This window comes from Notothenia rossii, assembly GCF_949606895.1.
Source record: "Notothenia rossii genome assembly, chromosome: 8".
Taxonomy (NCBI): Eukaryota; Metazoa; Chordata; class Actinopteri; order Perciformes; family Nototheniidae; genus Notothenia; species Notothenia rossii.
In genome coordinates, this window is record NC_136906.1 from 70,155,691 (window position 1) to 70,175,107 (window position 19,417).

At 42.4% G+C, this 19,417-nt stretch overlaps 1 protein-coding gene across 2 annotated transcripts in view; it reads right to left on the bottom strand.

Annotated features, from left to right (window-relative positions):
- LOC307014248 (glutamate receptor ionotropic, kainate 2) overlaps window positions 1-19,070 on the bottom strand; it is a 55,374-nt gene extending 36,304 nt beyond the window's left edge. The window contains exons 1-3 of one of the 2 annotated variants that reach the window (XM_079642109.1): window positions 18,493-19,070; window positions 2,575-2,742; window positions 1,498-1,761 (exon numbers count right to left, since the gene is read on the bottom strand). In XM_079642109.1, the coding sequence (XP_079498235.1) occupies window positions 1,498-1,761; window positions 2,575-2,742; window positions 18,493-18,616 (556 nt within the window). In that variant the 5' untranslated portion in view covers window positions 18,617-19,070. The remainder of the gene's footprint in view (window positions 1-1,497; window positions 1,762-2,574; window positions 2,743-18,492) is intronic. The other variant, XM_079642110.1, reaches the window with a different exon arrangement.
- Between the last annotated feature and the right edge of the window lie 347 nt (window positions 19,071-19,417).

Below are 19,417 nucleotides of genomic sequence, written 5' to 3' on the forward strand. Positions count from 1 at the left end.
TTGTAGGGAGGAATACTGAACCACCTAGAGCTTTGCAGGTAATCCCAATAGATCCCTTCTCTAGGGCATGTCCGCGTTTCCCTGTTTTTGTTCGTACCGACACTTTGGGAGGTGTTAAGCAAGAAAAAAAAAATATGTCAAGGGAGCTCAACGTTTGGGAAACACTGTCAGGGTAGATGTTTGTGGGCTCTGGCTAATGCCTTAAGACTTTCCCTCTGGATCTTCTAACGGCTGTGTGTGAATATTTTATCTCCTCCGATAGTTTTCCCTGCCAGCCGTCAGATAGGCTCCAATCAGCAGAGCGGGGCCCTGGAGCATGAAGCTGTGTGATTACAGTCTGGGACCAGGTGGAAGCGGAGGGGAGGGGAGGGGAGAGGAGGGGAGGGGGGGGGGAAGCTACGCGGCTATTCAGCTGTCACACTTTTCAGGGCGTCGGGTGAAAATGCTCCACAGAGGAGGCCCACGCCGCTCCTCTCTGACAGAGAAAGAGGCGAGAGGTCACCCCTGACATCTCACTGGGGCAGTTTTGTTGGAGAATCAGGGTGTTAACGTTCGGAGCTCCAAGGCAAGAAGTAGGTCAAGGTGATGAGTCAGAATAATGTGGCAAGTGAGACGAGTCATTGGGATACAGTCCGAGGTTAGCGTACGGGCACTAGCATGCTGAAGGAATGGTTGTTTCCTGAAATCTCTGCAATAGGAATGATGGAGAAGGCAACAAGTGACAGTAAAAGGAAGAGAGAAGGGCATTTAGATTTCTATTCAGTGGCAACATTTAAGATGTCAACTATACAATAACCATTTGCTCTGAGTAGGAAGTGAATTCATTATGCAACCTGTCTAAAAATGTAAGCCCCCTTTCAACCCTGTCTAATTTACCTACATTAAAGCGTCAACCACATCATGCCAAGTAGCTCGTAAATTGCGAATGAGCATTAGAATATTGTTATGTTCTCTGGAGCGATTACACTTCGCCTCATGAAAATATCACCGCGCTCCGGCAAAAATGTGACACGTCTTTTAAAATGCATATTATGAGCCACTCCACAAAGTCAGAGGATAGACGAAATGACTCACAGACACATTTAATCGTCACCCTCAGAGATCAAGTGTCTGTGCATGTTATTAACGTCTGTTGCCAGCGCTGCCATACTGCAATTCGGGTTTGCATTAATCTGAAGGGACACTGGGTCATTCTGGGAAATGTGGTCTCTTTTTTTCAATGTTGCTGCTCACTCTCCTGGAAGACTGACGTGGGCAGCACCTGCAGGACTAAGGCAGAACAGTAAGCTATTGATTTCTGAATTAACTTGACAGGTTACAAAGCACTCAGTGAACTCTGAGCAGCAGTGCAGCTTTTTTGTAGCTCACCTTGTACCTCTTGTTTTTTTCTGGACATTTTAAGGGCCAAAGGAGCCAGGTTTAAAAAAAACAAAACGGACACACTTGGCATGCAAAACAGAAGCACTACAGAAGGAGGAAGACAGACACCGACTGTACCTGTACCTGTGCTGTCGTCGTACACCACGGTAACGGTTTTCCACTTGAAGAAGTGCACCAGGTCGAGGATGGCTCTGCTGAGGGACGAGAAGTCGGGGTACAGGCTGACATAGTACGAGTCCCGGTTGTCTGAGATTTGATGCTTCCACTTGGTCTGGACGTGGGGCACTCCCAAAGCATTGCAGATGGACTGGACTGCGTTGGCAGAGGAACTGTGTGAGGGGCCAAAAATGGCCGCCACACCGAGGGAAAGCTGATCACATGCTGGAAAGAGAACAAGCAGAAAAAGCAGCAAGTTAGCTTAGTGTTTCAATGTTGGACTTTTCATTTTTACTGTTTTCTAAATGTTTTTGTTTTCAGTGTGTGTCCACATGTCACCTCAAACAATCAGAACAGATGCTTCATAATGGTCACTACCCAAGGGAGGCGGAGCCGTTTGGTTTGCAAGGACAGCATATGGATGATGCGATACACAGTTATGTGGTTTTAAACTGTTTGTAATGTGCCAAAAACACTACTGTGTCAGCAAAGGCAGAATGGAAGAAGACACGGATAACATTAATATTACAAGGCAATAGAAATAAAGATCTTTGTACATGTGAAATTCTATTTTATTAATTTATTGTCAATCCGGCTTGGAAATTCAATGCCCAGATGGTGTCAGAGTACAGTGATTCCAGTACAGTCAATCCCTTTCAGACCTCAATAAAATTGTGGACAGTAAATAGAGACTGATTTTTGTGTTTGTCTCCAGTCTTTGGTAGTTAATGTTCACCCCACATAATCTGTCAGCTATTACAGCACACTGTCAATAGCAAACATTTAATTATTCATTTACAGAATGATGTAAACCAGATTTGGCAATTTTTTTTAAAGAAATGTTGTAATTTCTATTGCTTACATTCCATACATTTCTTAAATGCATTGGAGCCCTATGAAAAGACTTGTATTTCTTAATTCCTGACATTTCTTTATACATCCAAAACAATCGATCTTGACAAATAAATCCATGACATAGAAAAATAGCACTCATAATGAGGCTTTTTTTTTAAAATGTCCTCGTATCTCCGGACTTACCTTTCCTGGAGGCCTCAAAGCTGTCGAAGATGTTTATTCTCTGGATGTCATAGGTCAGCGTGGTGTTGGGAAGCAAGGTGCGGTTCCTGTTGATTGTGTTCAAGGCAAATTTAAAGGCTAATTCCTCTGCTCCGGAAGGGCCGCTCTCAGTGGATTCAAATATTCCTCCTAAGAAAGAAAAATAGAGAAAAATGTGGTTAAGAAAAAAATAAACAGTTCAGAAAATGACTTTTGAATTCTTTCTCTTAAAATCACAATAAATTCCTCAGTACAAATGACATTTAAGTAAATGATCGATATGATGCAGTCAATAACAGCTCAAGCTGTGTGGCACTTTTTCTTCTTCAAAGGAGTTATTGTTGAACGCTTTCCACGGCTCAGACGATCATATGAAACTGATTTACAGTGCCGATTAGGCGTTTCGATCGCAGATGATTTGCATTCTGTAGCAATTGTCGGTGTAATTATAGGCAATTAGTTACATCGGGGGGTGAGTTCAGGGGTGAGTGCCCTGCTTCAACTCCCTCGCTCAGCCTTGACAGAAAGGTTCACTCTTCCACTTTGTCCCATTGATTTCAGCAACTCTCAAATGAGAGAACAAAGACAAGCGATAGCAGATTGAGCAGAGAAATAAGGGGCAACAAGACAAAAAGGTATCGGAAAGGAGAAAGAGAGCCATGGGAGAAATCTGTAAGATATTTATTGAGGTATAGAAAGAGAGACAGGATCAGAAACGTTGACACGGAGAAAGGAGAAGGCAAATCAACGCAGGAATAAAGATAAAACATCAGGAAGCTTTTAATTACCCTCATTAAAAACAAGTCGTCTCAGAAGTTCCAATGATTATCTCTGCATCATACTTGTCTGTTACTTTGGTTGATTGTTAATCGGAGGGCCTCCTGAAGGGAGGATCATGCCGTGACCGCCCTGAGATATCTTGTTACCTTTTGGATATATGTGAGTCGCAACGCTTACTAATTATCAAAGTCTCTAAACAAAATGAATTAAAAAACTATTTCACAGCACTGCACAGATAATATAATTACTAATGCAGAGTAAGTTGTTGTCAACAATAATAGCTCCATTCAATTGTTTCAATTTTAAGACAATTAAAGTTTCTTTGAATTGTCCATCTACTTCCACCAAGGCAATTATATCATTTATTATTATGTCGAGACATAATTTACCTGCATTTATTGGCCGGTCGCCAAAAATGCATATTACAGTTACAATTAAATATACATAGTTTGACTTTTATTTAATTGAACTATTCACTTCTTACACTGCACTGTGACTTTTATTCATACCTCTGTTATTGATGTTTCATTATCTTTGCTTTTTAATGTTTCTAATGTGTGTTATGCTCTTAATGTCTTTCATTGTTGTAAAGCACTTTGAATTGCCTTGTGTTGAAAAGTGCTCTATAAATAAACTTGCCTTGCCTTTAATAAAACAAATGTTTTTTATTGGATTCTTCTACAAGCTGCATCATACTTCATTTCAACTATAAATGGGGTCATTGAGAATGATAAGATCATTTCTACACATTCATCATTAGAAAGAGGTGAAGCTATGTTGTGGGTGGTGCAGTATGCCAGAGTGTGTACTATAACATTTTCAAAGAGAATATTTATATGCCAAACAGCGGAGACAGCTGTAGACTCTAGCAACTACTTTCAACTTTCCAAATAAACATAATACAAAAAAAGGGCAAACCCACATTACGAAGGCTGGTACACCTTTGAGGATGGACTAAATCCTGAGAAAGCTTTGCAGAAATCAAACTTAAAAGAGAATGGATGAGGGGAGGAAAGATGAAAGGGGGTTGTGAGAGCAGCTCCGAGCAGAGTTCAGCGGTCCATCTCCCATCCTCTCGGAGGACAGGGAGTCGGTTTGACGAAATCCAAACGGAAAAAAGTTGAAAGCCTGTTTATCGATTACAGAAAGTGAGGGAAAAGTAAGTCTGAAAGCAAAGAAGACAGAACGAGTGGAGAAAGAGTGAGAGCTGTAACAGAAGCAGACAGCAGCTATTAATAGCGGTTGGCAATGACAGGGAGTGATAGAGGAGGAGTGCAGTAGGAAAAAAAGATGTCATTAAGTTGAGCTTCATCACTGTCACCAGAGCACACCCAGACTTTGTGCTTCTTTACTTCATGTGGGAGCTCTTATACCCCAGTACAAAAATGAAAGGTGAAATTAGGCGGAGAGAGACGTATGTCGCAGCGGGAGTCGAGAGTAAATCTGTAAACGCACGTTAGTAGATGTTTTGTGCGCCTTTGAGTGAAAATAATTAGGTTTTCATGTGTGAGTCCTCCTGCTATATGTGATGTGAACATGCTTCTATTCATGGCATTTCATCCGTCTGAAACTTCACATTAATCTGCAAAAGAATGAATAACCGAGAATCACCATTAAAGATGATTGGAATCATGTCAGTCCGACCCGAAAGATAATGATTACCCTTTTGCCTCGAGGGAGCAGACTGCCATCAGCCTGATCATCAGGTTTGTAAAATGGGCATAAGGGTATTAAGTTATGCTCATAATTTCTTTGGCACACTGTATGGAGTGGAGGGGCTGGTTTAAAGGGGCCCTAGTATGCTGATGCTCAGGTTTATATTTGTATTTTGCTCCTCTTCTGTGACCTGTCTCCATGCTTTAATGCCCAGTCTGCTCTGATTGGTTAGCTGGCTGGCTTTGTTGTGATTGGTCAACCACTCAGAGATGTCCTGCCCCAATATCTACCACGTACAATGTGTGGGAGCACTAGCCAATAGAAGCGTGAGTGTTACATAGATGTCATTATGTTATGGAAGTGAACATAGGAGTCCAATGGAGGCATTGTCGTCGGGGGGGGGAAACTCCTTCGAGAGGGTGCTTTAGGATTTTATTCTTTGTAGACCATTTAGGGTTAGGGACACTAACAGGAAAGAGAAATACCCAAAAATGATTTTAAACTAATCACATACCTTTGAGAACACTGAACAGGGATATTACATTAAGTCCAAAAAGATTCACAATTTATTTCCAAGGGGATTCCATGCATTACATTACAGAACACTAGGCTCTGATAGGATGAGAATGCATCTCCAGTATCGTTTTCGCTGAATAATAAAAACCCAATTGAGATTTCTTTCCGAAACTAGATTTTGGAAAGTACGCGCACACACTTGTTTTGGTTGTTGCGTATATTTATTGCTGTTATCTTCTGTCCATCCATCCTCTTCTCAATACTCTGTGTTGTGGTCCGTCTGATTGCAGGTGTGTGAGTTACAGCTGAGATAATCAGTGTGTGTGTGTGTGTGAATTATAGTGGTGCCATCGTTGGGAATGGTGTGAATTATAGTGCAAATGAAAGCTCTGAGTGAGTTATGAGCTGGATAATCACCCTGACGAGAAAACAGGCCTGCCGCTGATCTGAGTGCCTCTGTCTCTCCGTGTGTGTGTGTGTGTGTGTGTGTGTGTGTGTGTGTGTGTGTGTGTGTGTGTGTGTGTGTGTGTGTGTGAGAGAGAAAGCTTGAACAGAAAGTGGAAATGAAAAGACGGGTGTGTGTGTGTGTGTGTGTGTGTGTGTGTGTGTGTGTGTGTGTGTGTGTGTGTGTGTGTGTGTGTGTGTGTGTGTGTGTGTGTGTGTGTGTGCGTGTGTGTGTGTGTGTGTGGGAGGGGGGGGGATTTGACTCCCTTTTAATATTTGTTCTCAGTTAACCAAGCACATTTTGCATTGATCACTGTAAAGTAACTTAGTCATTTTGCTTTATTTCTGATAGAAATTCACTCCATTTAAAATGAGTTTCTGTTAATAGAAATCATTCATACATTACAAACAAGAGTAATGAAGAAAAAACCTTAAGAATCGTTGCAGCGGTGATCTGTGATTTGTATTACTTCTGGTAAATATATATTATACATGCTGCTCTGAAAGATGGAAACTGACAGGATATTTCCGTCTCTTCACTGCGCTGTGATTACTAGCAGGGTGAGTGTATACTACTACTCAAAGAAAGGGCTTACTTACTAAGCCATGTATGAAAACACAATCAGCCCCCTCTACTCAAGGATGCTCTTGTATGCCGGGAGATGGTAGTCAGATAAGTTGCCATGGAGACTCATGCATCTATGCTATGGCTGAGAGGCATCGGCCGTTTTGGAGACTGAGCAGCTGATTGGTTGAGGAAGGGCTGTCTCTGTGACTAATGACCAGCAGCTGCCGGGATAGTGGTGGGCTGTAGGGTGGGTGCCATGGCAACCAGCGAGCAAACCATGTCACGGTGCAATCGGCCCAGGTAAGAAGGGAAGATAGTCTTTAATACCTCCACCCACCACACCCAGGACCCCTGGCCTGCTTCTGTCTCCCTCCGTCATTCAGCTGGTGAGCAGAGGTGCTCAGAGCCAATAGGTAGGAGGCAAAAGTGATGAAAACACTCCGTAAATATCCCAGAGATTCCCCAAAGGGAACGCTCCCTGACATGTTTGGCGGTGAATGGGACATGATGCATGAAGGCCTACAGAGAGTCACTGCACCTGGTCATTAATCTGAAGATCCCCCAGTGGTAGACTGACCTTCCAGTGTTGCACAAGGGCCAATTTTCTCTCACGCAGAAAATCCCCAGGAAATCTGACCATCTAATACAGTCTGCTCACCATTGCTTTAGTAGTGATAAGAGCAGATACAATCTCACAAAGCAAGATAAGGGAAGCAGTGAACTTGGTAAAATCAGATTTGTTTTTTTCTAAGAATATACTTGAGGAAAAGTTAAAAAAGGAGAGACAAACTCCATCTTGAATCTTATTAGAGAAATGAGAATAAAAACAATAGTGTAAAAATACTATAGCATAGAATAAAATACTTGTAATTGAGGTATTGCATGAAAGACCAAGCTATAAAAACTTCTTGTAAAAACGCACAAAAGCAGTCAATAAAAAGTGACTGATTAGTAACTTAATAAATAATTCCATTAGAGTTATGGAAATTGAACATGATACCAACAGAAAGCAGCTTACATGAACAACAGTTTAGTCGTTGTTATCTCACTTGTTCTGCTCGTTGTGTGTTTTTTCCCCAGGGATAGAAACACTCCTGTCACCCTAAAGCCTCTTGACACTGGACTGGACTGTCACCTGCCACCGCTCGACGCTAAGCCCCAGGCTGACTCACACACTCGCACAAACTGTGCGTACCATCACGCACCCCTGAGATTGAGCCTAAATAAATCTGTCAGGTAAGAAACAACTGAGTCTTTGTGAAAATGCGGGTGCGGCATTCACACATACTTAAGTTTAGTTACACCAATAACAATTAGCTCTATCTTTTCCAAAAAGGTCAATTTAATCAATCTCTTATAACGAGCACACACAGTCTTCAATTAGGAATGTGTGCCACCAGCCCCGTCCCTGACCCACTTCCAAGTAGGAAACCAGTGATCATATAACATGTATTAATTCTGAGCGCTGGCAACAGATGTGCTAATTTGCGAGGCTCTCTCTCTATTCATTATAATGTGCCAGCTCCCTCCTCAAAATATGTGCTAATTTGCAAGGACTCATTGTGAATGTGCTAAACTACCGGGTGACATTTTGTGTGCTAATTTGTCAAGCAGGGACCCCTTTTGGTACTAATTGTGCCAAACTGTGAGTACACTTTCACAGGCCTTGAATTGCTGAGGTCCCAAATGACTTCTGTCTCACAGTTTCCAACCTCTCCACTGCTCTCAAATTGTGAATGCCACTGAAAAGAAATACTTAGCTCTGTGAAAATAAGATATAGCTAATCGCACTCGCTCGCCTACACACACACAGATGTACATGCATACACACACCAAGCTCTTGAGACTATATGTGCTCCTTAAAGGAACACAGGAGTGCAGCTAGAGTCAAATGCAATGGCAGTTCTGTAGTATCATCAAACACACATTATACAGAAATAGCAGGCTGTTCCCGCAATTACTTACAAAACATAATACCGTCACAACTATGGTTTACTAAAGTATCTACTTTGCTCAATTTGGAGCAATGTTCTTTTCCTGTTTTTTGAGAAACAGGTGCATGTGTTGAATTCATTACAAACTCATTCACTACTACCTGAAAATACTAACATGAGCTTCATTGCAAGTCAAGATATGAGCATGCAATAAATATACTAGTTCAATTAATTATCTTTTCAAAAATGCAATTAATATATCACATCATTTCCTTGGCGGAAGATTGATGCGTTTTTGTCTGTGCGGAAATGAAAATATAATAAATGTTGTTCCAAAATGTCTTTCTTATTGTTACTGTCAAACGTTTTCCATGCGTTGATACACCCGTCACAACATAAAGAATACTGTAAGCTCCTCGCTTGTAAAGAGTAAGAATATCTATCAAAGCTTGTGATGCACATAAATCAACACTCGTACACGGAGCGGAAGACAGACTGAAGCCTCGTTCAGCAATGCCTGAGGAAGAGCAGTCAAACTTCAATAAATATTGTAACTCTTGCAAGCAAAGAGTTTCCAATTGTCTCTATTTTATGTCTCTCGGCGGGTCACTTTGGAAATGTTTTCCCAATCTATCTGACAGATACCGAGGCTAATCTTCTTTTAATATTTTTTTTTCATTTTGAACGCATCTTCCTCACCTAACCATGTTTAACAGGGTATGAAATAAAACACGGCAATGGAAACAAGATGAATACAAATAACAGGTAAACAAGCCTTTTAATGTATAACTGCCAATGTTATCGTGCTAACCACAATACCATGCAATATGTTAATGCAATCAATTAATGTTGGTCATCAACACAACACATATGCACCAAGCCATGCTGATATATTGAAGATGTGGCATGAAAACATTGTTTTTGGGTGGAAAGTGTTTAATAAAAAGGGAGAAAATATGACTTTCACACACCGTGGGTTTTATGAGCCTTGGAGCTTTCACACCTCACATCTGACTTCCAAGTACAAACACGAGTATTCCCAAAACTGCCGTCACAAGGTCATAAAAGTTCAAGTAAATAACACAAATCCCAAAACTGCAGTCAGGAGCTTTTCCTAGCCAACACAAAAAAAAAAAGATGTGATTTGTCTCTCATAAACAGGCCGTGGGGAGAGAGTGGGACCGGCTTCTGTACACAACGCTTCCTCATGCTTCATACCTCACCCGTCTCTGTCGTTTTCTCTTTCCATTTCGCATCTTTTTCTCTCCTTTATCAAAGAGTCACACACCGCCTTCCTCTCTCCCACTGACTAAAGTACGTCTCATGGTGGCCTCGGCAAGTGACAGATGGCGCCCTCACAGCACTGCTCACTGTAAACTGAGTTTTAATCAAGCCTAAGCACGTGTGAGAGATGCTAATTATCCACTACAGGCGAAAACAGGCAGGAGTCGATCCTCAAGAACATTGTGACTATGCATCACTTTCCCCATTGTGTTAAAAACACATTATTAGTGTCTCAAGCGTCCCTGGGTACTCTCGACCCTCAAGCTGTATCGCTCACCAAAATAAATATTGATGAGAACTTGACTAACAGTAATCTACGGGTCTTAAGACTAACTCTCCGAAAGTAAAGGGATTTCCAACTGTCTCTCGGGATACTTGCCAAAAAGACACCATTCCTCGCATCAAAATACCACAAAACGAGTGGTGGGAGGATAACCTTACAATTCCTCTGCATCATTTTGCATGTATTATACACAGCCGACCTTGGAATAAGGATAAGAGAAGTTTCATTTCTAATTTTGCAAATTAGGTTGCAGCAAATTAGACGAGACTATCTTCTTCTTTGCTCCCTTTCGTCGCTCTCATTCTCATTCTCACTGTTCCCCTGCTCATCAAAATGGCCCTGTATTACACTCTTTCCCACGTAATTTTGAACAAAATGGCTGTAAAATTAGACTGTCTTTCTTGTAGAAGGTCAGATGTTATCTCCATTGGAACCAAAGGTCGAGAATTAATTCAGGAGCCGGCTCTTTAATGCTCACAGCAGAGCCATGTCGAGGGGAAAGGTGTTTTACAGGATTTCAGTAATCTGATTATAATCATTTCTAATCTTCATAAATGTAGAGATACTTGCACTGAAGGTGGTTATTATTTCCGGATAGGCTATGAGAAGCTGGTAAACCCTAACTTTAGTATATGCTATAAATATATAAAGTAAAATAAACATATACACAGTAGACAGGGCAATAATTTTTTCACAAACTCACACACACTCGTTGCTAGTGGTTTGCAGTGCATTAAATAGAGTTACTTCTCCCCGGTGAATTCATATGGCATCTATATTGTCTCATAAAATCCATGTACGTATACAAAAAGAATATGCAGGTTAATAGGAGACAGTATAAGGGATGGTTTTAATCCGTGGAACACTTTAGCATTGCATTGCAGCACTGTTCCAGGGCGGGGGAAAGTTCAATAAACCTGAGACTGAAAGGCTTTTTGCTTTGAAATTCAAAAGGGTTGGAAAGTGTAGGCCATATGAGAATGTGTGCCTTTGTGTGCAAGGACACTGAGACCTGGGGAAGAGGGGAAGCTAGACTTGATGCTACAGTAGTGAGACAGAACAAAGTAGAGGAGAAGGATTAGGAGAGCCGGGGAGAGACAAAGGAGACATGGAGAGGAGGACAGCAGAGGACAAAGGGGAAAGAAACGCAGAGAATGGAATGAGGAAGTGGACATTTCGTTTGGATTCTGCATATTGAACTCATGCTGAAAGTGCACCTTCCTGTAGCACGTAGAATATGTTTAAAAATAAAAATGGTTGGCTGGGATGTCTAATGTCAAAGTCAGCTGTGTGGCATATGCAGATGACTGAATGTGTAGATAGATAACCAAAAGAGAGATAGTTTAGAGACAGAGAAAGGAAGAAGGAAAGGGAGGAATGGTGGGGCAGGTGAGCGAAGGAAACACAGGGAGAAAGAAATGGAGAATAAAAGAGGTCACTGGAGGCAGATAAAAGACACTCAATTAAATGACTGGATGGATGGCCTATTAGACCTGAACGGACACCTGCAGCCCCCCCCCCCCCTCCTCCTCCAGACACAGGGCAGCAAAATGTCAACTCCTGGTTTGGGTTCATCAGCCTCCCATCAGCCACTGCAGTACACAAGCGAGCTGATAATCAGAGCTACAGGTACAAGTCAATAACATACGGTCAGCTGCAAAGGTGTGTCGATTGTTCTTGCTTATTTTAGAAACATACACAAACATTTGCACGGTAGCAGAGAGAAAGCACAATGAGCACTGACTTTTTGAGACGGAAAATTGCCAGAGGCTTTGCGAAGTTCCGCAAACAATCTTGCTAATTTTGTCCCCAATAAACAAGAACAGCTCTATTGAGGATGAATGTAAAAAGACAATAGAGGTGAAATTGGCGGGAAATCAAGAGCTATGTTCTAATGTTTCTTCTGATCTGCAGTCTGCTGTTTATTTCACAATTTCTCACTTTCGTTCACACCCTGCTGCGTAAGAAATTAATTCAGTTCCTTTTGTCATGTTCCAACAGTGATGGACGGGCACTGGGTGTATCTCAGCGGTAGGTGTGCGAGAGAAATGGAGGCGATTGGCTTCATTATGTCAACATCTTAAAACAGATTGCACAAGATGGGAAAATCAATCAAAGTCTGTTCCAGTCCGCCACAATGCTTTGCGTATGGGAGAGGGATTGGACGGTCATATCAAACAAATAAGGAAGTGCGATGTTTCGAGTGTGGGCGGCTAACATGAGACGGAGCCTACTGCAGCCAAGAAATGCAGTTCATCATTAAAGCTTTTTAACCACTCTACTGTATAGACACCACATTTGTCCTCTTCTCTGTTTGCACTAGCATACGAAAACACAAAGGCTTTCTTTCCTGTTTATATATGTTCTCTCTTCTCACCTTTGTTTGCTAAAATGCCTTTAGAACAAAAAGATTGCAGGAAAGATTCAGAGGAAGCCAAACAAACAATCAGAAACGCTAAGTGAAAGGAGAGGAAGGACAGAAAGAGGAAATTCAACGTTGTAGGGGGGGGGGGGGGGGGGGGGGGGAGGAGGAGAGGTTTTGCATAGCCCTGGTGGATCACGGACAATAGAGTGTCATGCTGATTCAAAGCACATGATGTTAGGTAAGCCTGCCTCAATACGTCCTCCCACAGAGACAATTTCCCCCCGTGTCCTTGGTTCACACAGAGAAACGTTCGTACATCCGACCGGCTGTGCTGTCAATGGCAGCCGGCATTCTGCCTTCTCTCTTTCAGTCAGTCGCTAACCCTCCTCCTCTTCCTCCTTTATTCAGCTGGCTGGAGATGAAGGTGAATCACCACATCCTAACCTGATCACAGCAACACAGGAGGGCTTTCTGTAATCGATTGACTTCTGAATCCCATGTAGTTTGGACATCAGTGCTTTCATTTACGGTGAATGTGCCTCCCACTGCGCGCTCGGAATTCACAGGAGATTGCTTTTCTTCACCGGAACACATTAAGAAACACTATAACATGTATATAACGCTGCATGCATGAAGTGATATTAACAACTAAGAGTACATCCAACTAATGACTTCCTACATGTATACATAATTACAGCAAAACCACAGTAACCATTTACTCCCAATCGGAACTCTCCCCAGCTTCCATAGCAAACCACTGACAAGCCATGTTGCTTTTTTTTATGACGGAAACACTTCATAGTTAATTACAAGAGGCAAGCTCCGATGAAGATACAAGTAACTCCTACACATGATGCAAACAGTTGCGCGATATTGCAGCAGATATATCACACCGTTTAAAGCACCACAACTCAGAATGTATATCACACAGAGAGAAAATGGGCTTTGGATTGTGTCAGATCTATAATAAAAATATGATAATGTTGGCATTAGAAAAGCTAGTGACTGTGTATGGCGTTAAAAAATGCACAGTAACATGTATTGTACATGTATTCCCACATATCGTTCTTATGGTACACATTTGGTGTTTTTTTGTTTTTGTTTACGTGTTTGCATTCTCACAGATGGTAACCTGTGATAGATACACACGACGGGGGGGGGGGGGGGGGGGGGGGACTTGGCTCTGGGTATGTGCACTGCTGCCAGTTTCTTCTCTTTCTCATTGTTCCCCTTAGCAATACAATACAACCACATTGATTTGTATTGATTCCCAACATTTGTCAGTCTACTGTGAGTGGAGACAGCCAACTATGTAATGAGACAATATAGATAAATGCACTAGATCCTAATACAATTGTTGTGGGTTTAGTTCGCCAAGGTACTACGTTGTTACCTATGAGGATATTTGTATAACCATCTTTGTTGCAAAAGCTATTTCCTGCAGATTTGTAGTCCTGTCCTTCTATTAGTATACTGCTGGCATGTACTCAGAGCTGCAGCTCATGACTCCTGGCCTCCCACTACATTTCCACAACACACTCCAGTGTCCATTCTGTCTCTCTTCACAAAAGCCATCAGAAAACAGTAATAAAAGACCAGAACTGAGAGTGGGCTGAGAGTGGACTGCTCAGAGGCAAACTAATCTATCTTTACTTGATATCTGCTGGCTCCAACACTCACTATTTTTCTTCTCGCTCACACTTTACACCCCCCCTCCTCCTCCTCCTCTATATCTCTCTGTTTCCCCCCTCTCTAACAAACACTCTTGTTTTTCTTGCACTTCTCATTGACTTCAAATTTTCTTCCATCTCCCCTGGTGGGATTGTGAGAAGGACATCTCCACATGTGTATGCAAAAAAATGTTATTCACTGTGAGCGTTCCAGCCCTGACCTTCAGTCAGCTCTGAGCCAGACGACCAGGCAGCAATGCTGCAGGGCTCTTCTCAAGGGACACGTTCTCAGAACAATTGCACATACAACCCCTAACTCTCCTGATACGCAGGGAAGAGCCTGATTGACAAGGACAAGGAGTGAAAGGCAGTGAATAATAAAACCAAATGCAGAGATCAAACCTTTCACAAGGCAGTAGCAGAATAGGAATCAGATGTATTAGATTTATTTTTATAAGAAACATTAAGAGGCAGCTAGAACGGGTTGCCCTGCAAACAAGGTCAATCATCTAAAGCCTCCTTCATGCAAATAATCTTTTCCAATACAGCTGGTAAATCTGAGATTTACTAAATGCTAACCAGAAAACTAATTTCATACCTCACAGATATTTCCCATTACAAAATACCAAGAAATTTGTCCCCTGAATTAATCACCATTGAGCCTTTTGTAACCGAGGCATGACAGCAAGACCTTCAAAGTCTCAGGAATGTAAACATGTTTTAAAAAATCCATCTAGATAGTTCCCTGTTTCGAGCCGATGTGTGGTTCTGCATGCTAATGTAAGACAGATCTCCTTTTTGTTCTTGAAACCCACGGTTGGTATTTTTAAACCGTGGAAATCATTTGCCAGTAGAGAGGAGATGGTTTCATATTTCTATAAGCTACAGAGCGGCCAAGTGACACATGAATATTTTAAGCAGCTTTGTGCCTATTTAAATGTGTTTGCTGTGAACGGGCTGGCAGTGGGCCAGGGCACAGGGTGTTATCCTTAATTCCTGCAATCCCAAACTAAACTCCATGATGATAATTCACGCTGGCGGGAAAGCAAAAGCAAATAAAGTCAATTAACGACAAACTCCCCTTGAATTTGTTCGCTTTGCCTTGCTCGTTCCTGACGACACTGTAATGTCGCCACCACAGCACTGATGAGGGAAGGAAATGAGTGTGTGTAATAAAGCGCCTTTATCGGTGCACAACATTGTGGAAGTATTTACATAAACATAGCTTTCACCAGAGGAGAAGTGTCTTTTGCCAGAGGACTGGGGGAAGAAAGCTTCCTTTCAAAATGAAAAACAATGTTGTGCTTTGGTCATAAATATTCCCAGAGTGTTGAGGGAAATACAAATATAACCAGGACACAAACAAACCAAATGAACCTCTCTGAGTCCACAATGCTTCCAGCAGCATGTTGACAGCCCGGGGATATACTGCGTCTGCCAATGCGGATTGAAGATGGCGGTGATAATGCCATCACTCAGTCGCACTACGGTCATCAGAATTAAAACACTGTCTCCCTATTTCATTGTTGATTCTGCTTCTGCCTAAATTCTTCCTGAGGCCTTTTTTTCAAACCAAAATAGCTTTGATAGAAAGGCAGATGTGATGACTCATTGCTTGTGAGTATTTGTTACGAGCACTACCAAATAAGATCCTGAACATGTTGCGCTTTTTGTATGGAATGATGTAAAATGAGCAGCTTTCATCTTAGCCTAACAGTTAGCTGACAAATAATGCTAATGACTTGAATGCAACCCTGAATTTCCACTTCACTGAATTCTAACAAGTCATCTAGGAGAACTGAGGGGGAACAAATTAAATTGGTCAACCATAGTTCAGTTTGCAAATTCGGTTTTTCATTCCACTCAACAAAGCTGTTAATTTCCATGTTTGAAGTGGAAATTTAACAGCTTTGTATTTGGCCTACATTGTTGAGGTGGACTACGAGAGAAAACCAAAGTGGCAATAATACAAAAATACTTTTATTCTGGGATTTGAACAAAGTCTCTTTCAGTGTTCCCGAAAGGAAAGTAAAAACGTATTCTAAAAAGAGAATCTTATCTCGTCTTATTTCACTTTGTAATGGCTGCACCGGGACAATTTCTGTATCAAAGTACATGCATTGCATATCATATTTATAAATGAGGAACATTGAACGTGATATGTCATTTGTGCGTGTGTTAGTTCAGCATGGCTGCCTGCAGCTGGTGGCCACAACACTCTCTGACACTTGTCGCTCTACATGGAGGGGCCGATGCCGTGAATACAAAGGGATGACTATGCTTTGGTGTTACAATGAGTGTGTGCATGTTTGTGTGTATGTAAAGGTCTCAGCCTGACAGGAGAACAGCGGTTGTACAATGTGAGCCGCCTGTCAGGGCAGAATGGGAGATGGGGCAGGAGGAACAGACCGCCCCGGGGGAGCTGACCTCCTCATTTAGCCGGGAGCAGCTGGGATTATCTGCTGAGCAATCATCTCCTGCAGGACAGGAAATGCACGGGGTAAAGAACCAATGTGCTACGTCTTCTCTCAGGGCATTTTTGTATTTCTCTTACACTTGCACACACTGACATACATTTTTCTTTCCTGATAAAAATATCCCACTCATAAAATCTATCTTCATCTACTTTTGTGGAAACTCTGCTCCTTTAAATGAAAACAGAGAGATGAAAATATATATTTTTCTAAAGAGAATGAATTGCACTACACGAAATGGAGCAGTATTACAACAGCAAATATGTGAAGTGGCTGCTACTAGACTTAAAGAGATATGCTGTACAAAACCCAAGCTCTTACAGGACTCATTCTAGCTTATTAAAAACGTTTTTTGGTTGAGCAACAGGCAGCAGACTGCACTGCCAGGGTCTCTGTCCGTGGTTCTGAACAAGAGCTAATTCAGCACAAAGGACAGAGACTCGCCTTTTGAGCCTCATTCGAGACGCCACGGCCATTTCACTGCCACAAGAACACCGTCAAAATCAAACATGAGCGTTACTTTAGAGGAAAGAGATTGCAGTGACATGAATCACCTTTTATCTTGCATGGTTGTGTCTGTCGTGCTACTAATGCCGGATTCCTTGGCTATCATGGCGAGGTAGGCTATATTCAAGTGGTGACGGCTTGGAAATGTTCGTGTCAAATGCTTCTATACGGGGATCTCAATCATTGGTGAAAAGACGACCGGCGTCTGTCAGACAACGTGTGAGACGGAAGTGGCTCGTCGGGCGGCTGAGGATGCAGCAGGAAGACAAGCAAGCACATCCCGTTGCCATAGCGGCGGCTCACGCGGACGCGGTCTGACTCTTAAACAGGATCCTCGGGGGAATTTAAGGATTGTGAGGATGTGTTGTCAACATTTGATGACATCCGCTGGCAGGGTGGGGGTGTGGGGGTCCTCTGTCACTCCAATATGCTGTTTGCATTCAACAGAAAGCGGTGAAACACAGGATCTTATTAAGAAACAGGCGAAACCGCAGGACGCTGATCCAGTGATATGAGTGCATGAATACACGGCAGCAATAGCACTATTTTAAAGTTATGATTGGAGCAATGGCAACATGTTGAAGCACTTATTTAATAAGCACAATTGGCTGTGGCTATAATCTTTCCTCGAGGCGGTGTTGAGAGAAATGTCTAATCAATCGTTAGGTTTATAAGCTCCACAGAAGATTTTCGGTTAATACCTTTAACTGTTGCTGTGGTTTATAACGTGACTCAGCCGCTGAACCGGAACTATAAATTTAATCTGGCAATAACGGTAAATAAGCAAAATCTCGGGGATTCCCATTGAATAGCAGTTCAGTGGGATTAAGGATGAAAAGCACTTCCCTGCGTATCGATCAGCCCTTGACAGGACAGAGTGATTGATCAGCACTCCGGGTGTAATGTTTACATGTAAACATTTACTGCAGAGGACATGCTGGGTGTCAGCAGTTTAAAGGGCCGTGGAGATACAAGTCTTGAGAAGAGATGTGAGCAGCTAATTCTTTACGAGTTTCATCTGCCCGTATCTATAAACTGTTGCATATAGAGAACTGCTTCATTAAGGTTGCATGGCTGCAGGGGATTATAAAGTTACTGTAACACTGTGTTTAAGGTTCGTATAATACACGATTAATGATAATATGCACTCGGTAAAAATACTTCAAAAATAAAAGATGCCACAGTAATTGATTGAATGTAAATTTGTTTAGAGAAGGGTTGAAATTGTTAAACTATTAAAAGGCGAGAGTATAACATGTCTCTATACTGCTTCTGCATCCCGTGATTCATTCACTCGCTGTCGACAATCCTACGGGCACTTCATCGTTGCAGAAGATACAATACAAATAAACAAACAAACAAACAAACAAACAAACAAACAAACAAACAAACAAACAAACAAACAAACATATATCTTACCAAATCTTAAAACGTGTGGCATCCCGCGAGAGTAACCAAGAAACAGCAGCAGAAGCGGGATCAGCCTGAGGTTGGACCTGAAAACGAGACTGCTTATCATCAGATGATGGGAGGTAATCTTCATGTTGTTTTTAAAAAATGCACAGTGGTTTAATCCCCCCGGTGCGCGGGTTCGATTCCCCCGAAATTCTTCTACGCTCGTTGGGCAAGGCAGGGTGACGGCGGCCCTGGATGCGCAAGATCACGGCATGGTCACTTGCGCTTTCCCTAAATCCATTAGCAGTCCCGGCATGATTCCTTCTCCTTCCCCTTCTCCTTCTCCTCTTTCACTGCGCCAAGAAACAACAATCCTCCGGGTCGAGGGACGGCGGGACATCCATGTCGAAGGGTACGGATCCAGTGGGGAGGGGGGAGCACGAGCATGGGCTGTAGGTGAGGTACTGGAGAGGGTTGGAGAGGGGCTAGAGAGCGCCAAGCAGAGGATACAGCAGCGATATACAGCCCCCTATGAGGCGCTCTGGGTAGCTTGCGCTCCCATTATACTGCACTGCTGCACAGGCTCTGACGTCGAGCCAAGGTTAGTGTTGTGAGCACGCACCAGAGAAAGACAGAGAGAGCGAGTGGGGGGAGAAGGAGGGAGATAGATATACAGATAGATAGAGATAAAAAGAGGGAGGATGGAAAAAGAGAGGGAGATGAACGACGGGACAGAGAGAATAATGGGGAGGGAGGATGGGAAACTTTATTGCAGGCTGTAGTTTCTCTGCTACCCCCATAACTTGCACCAAGCTCGCATGCATTCAGAGAGTTGTCAGTAAAGATGCAATATTGTAACTGCAACAACATTAACTTCAACGTGAAGCCTTACTTGCAGTTCACAATACGGATTTAGTAACAAAACAAAGCATGATGCATCCATACATTG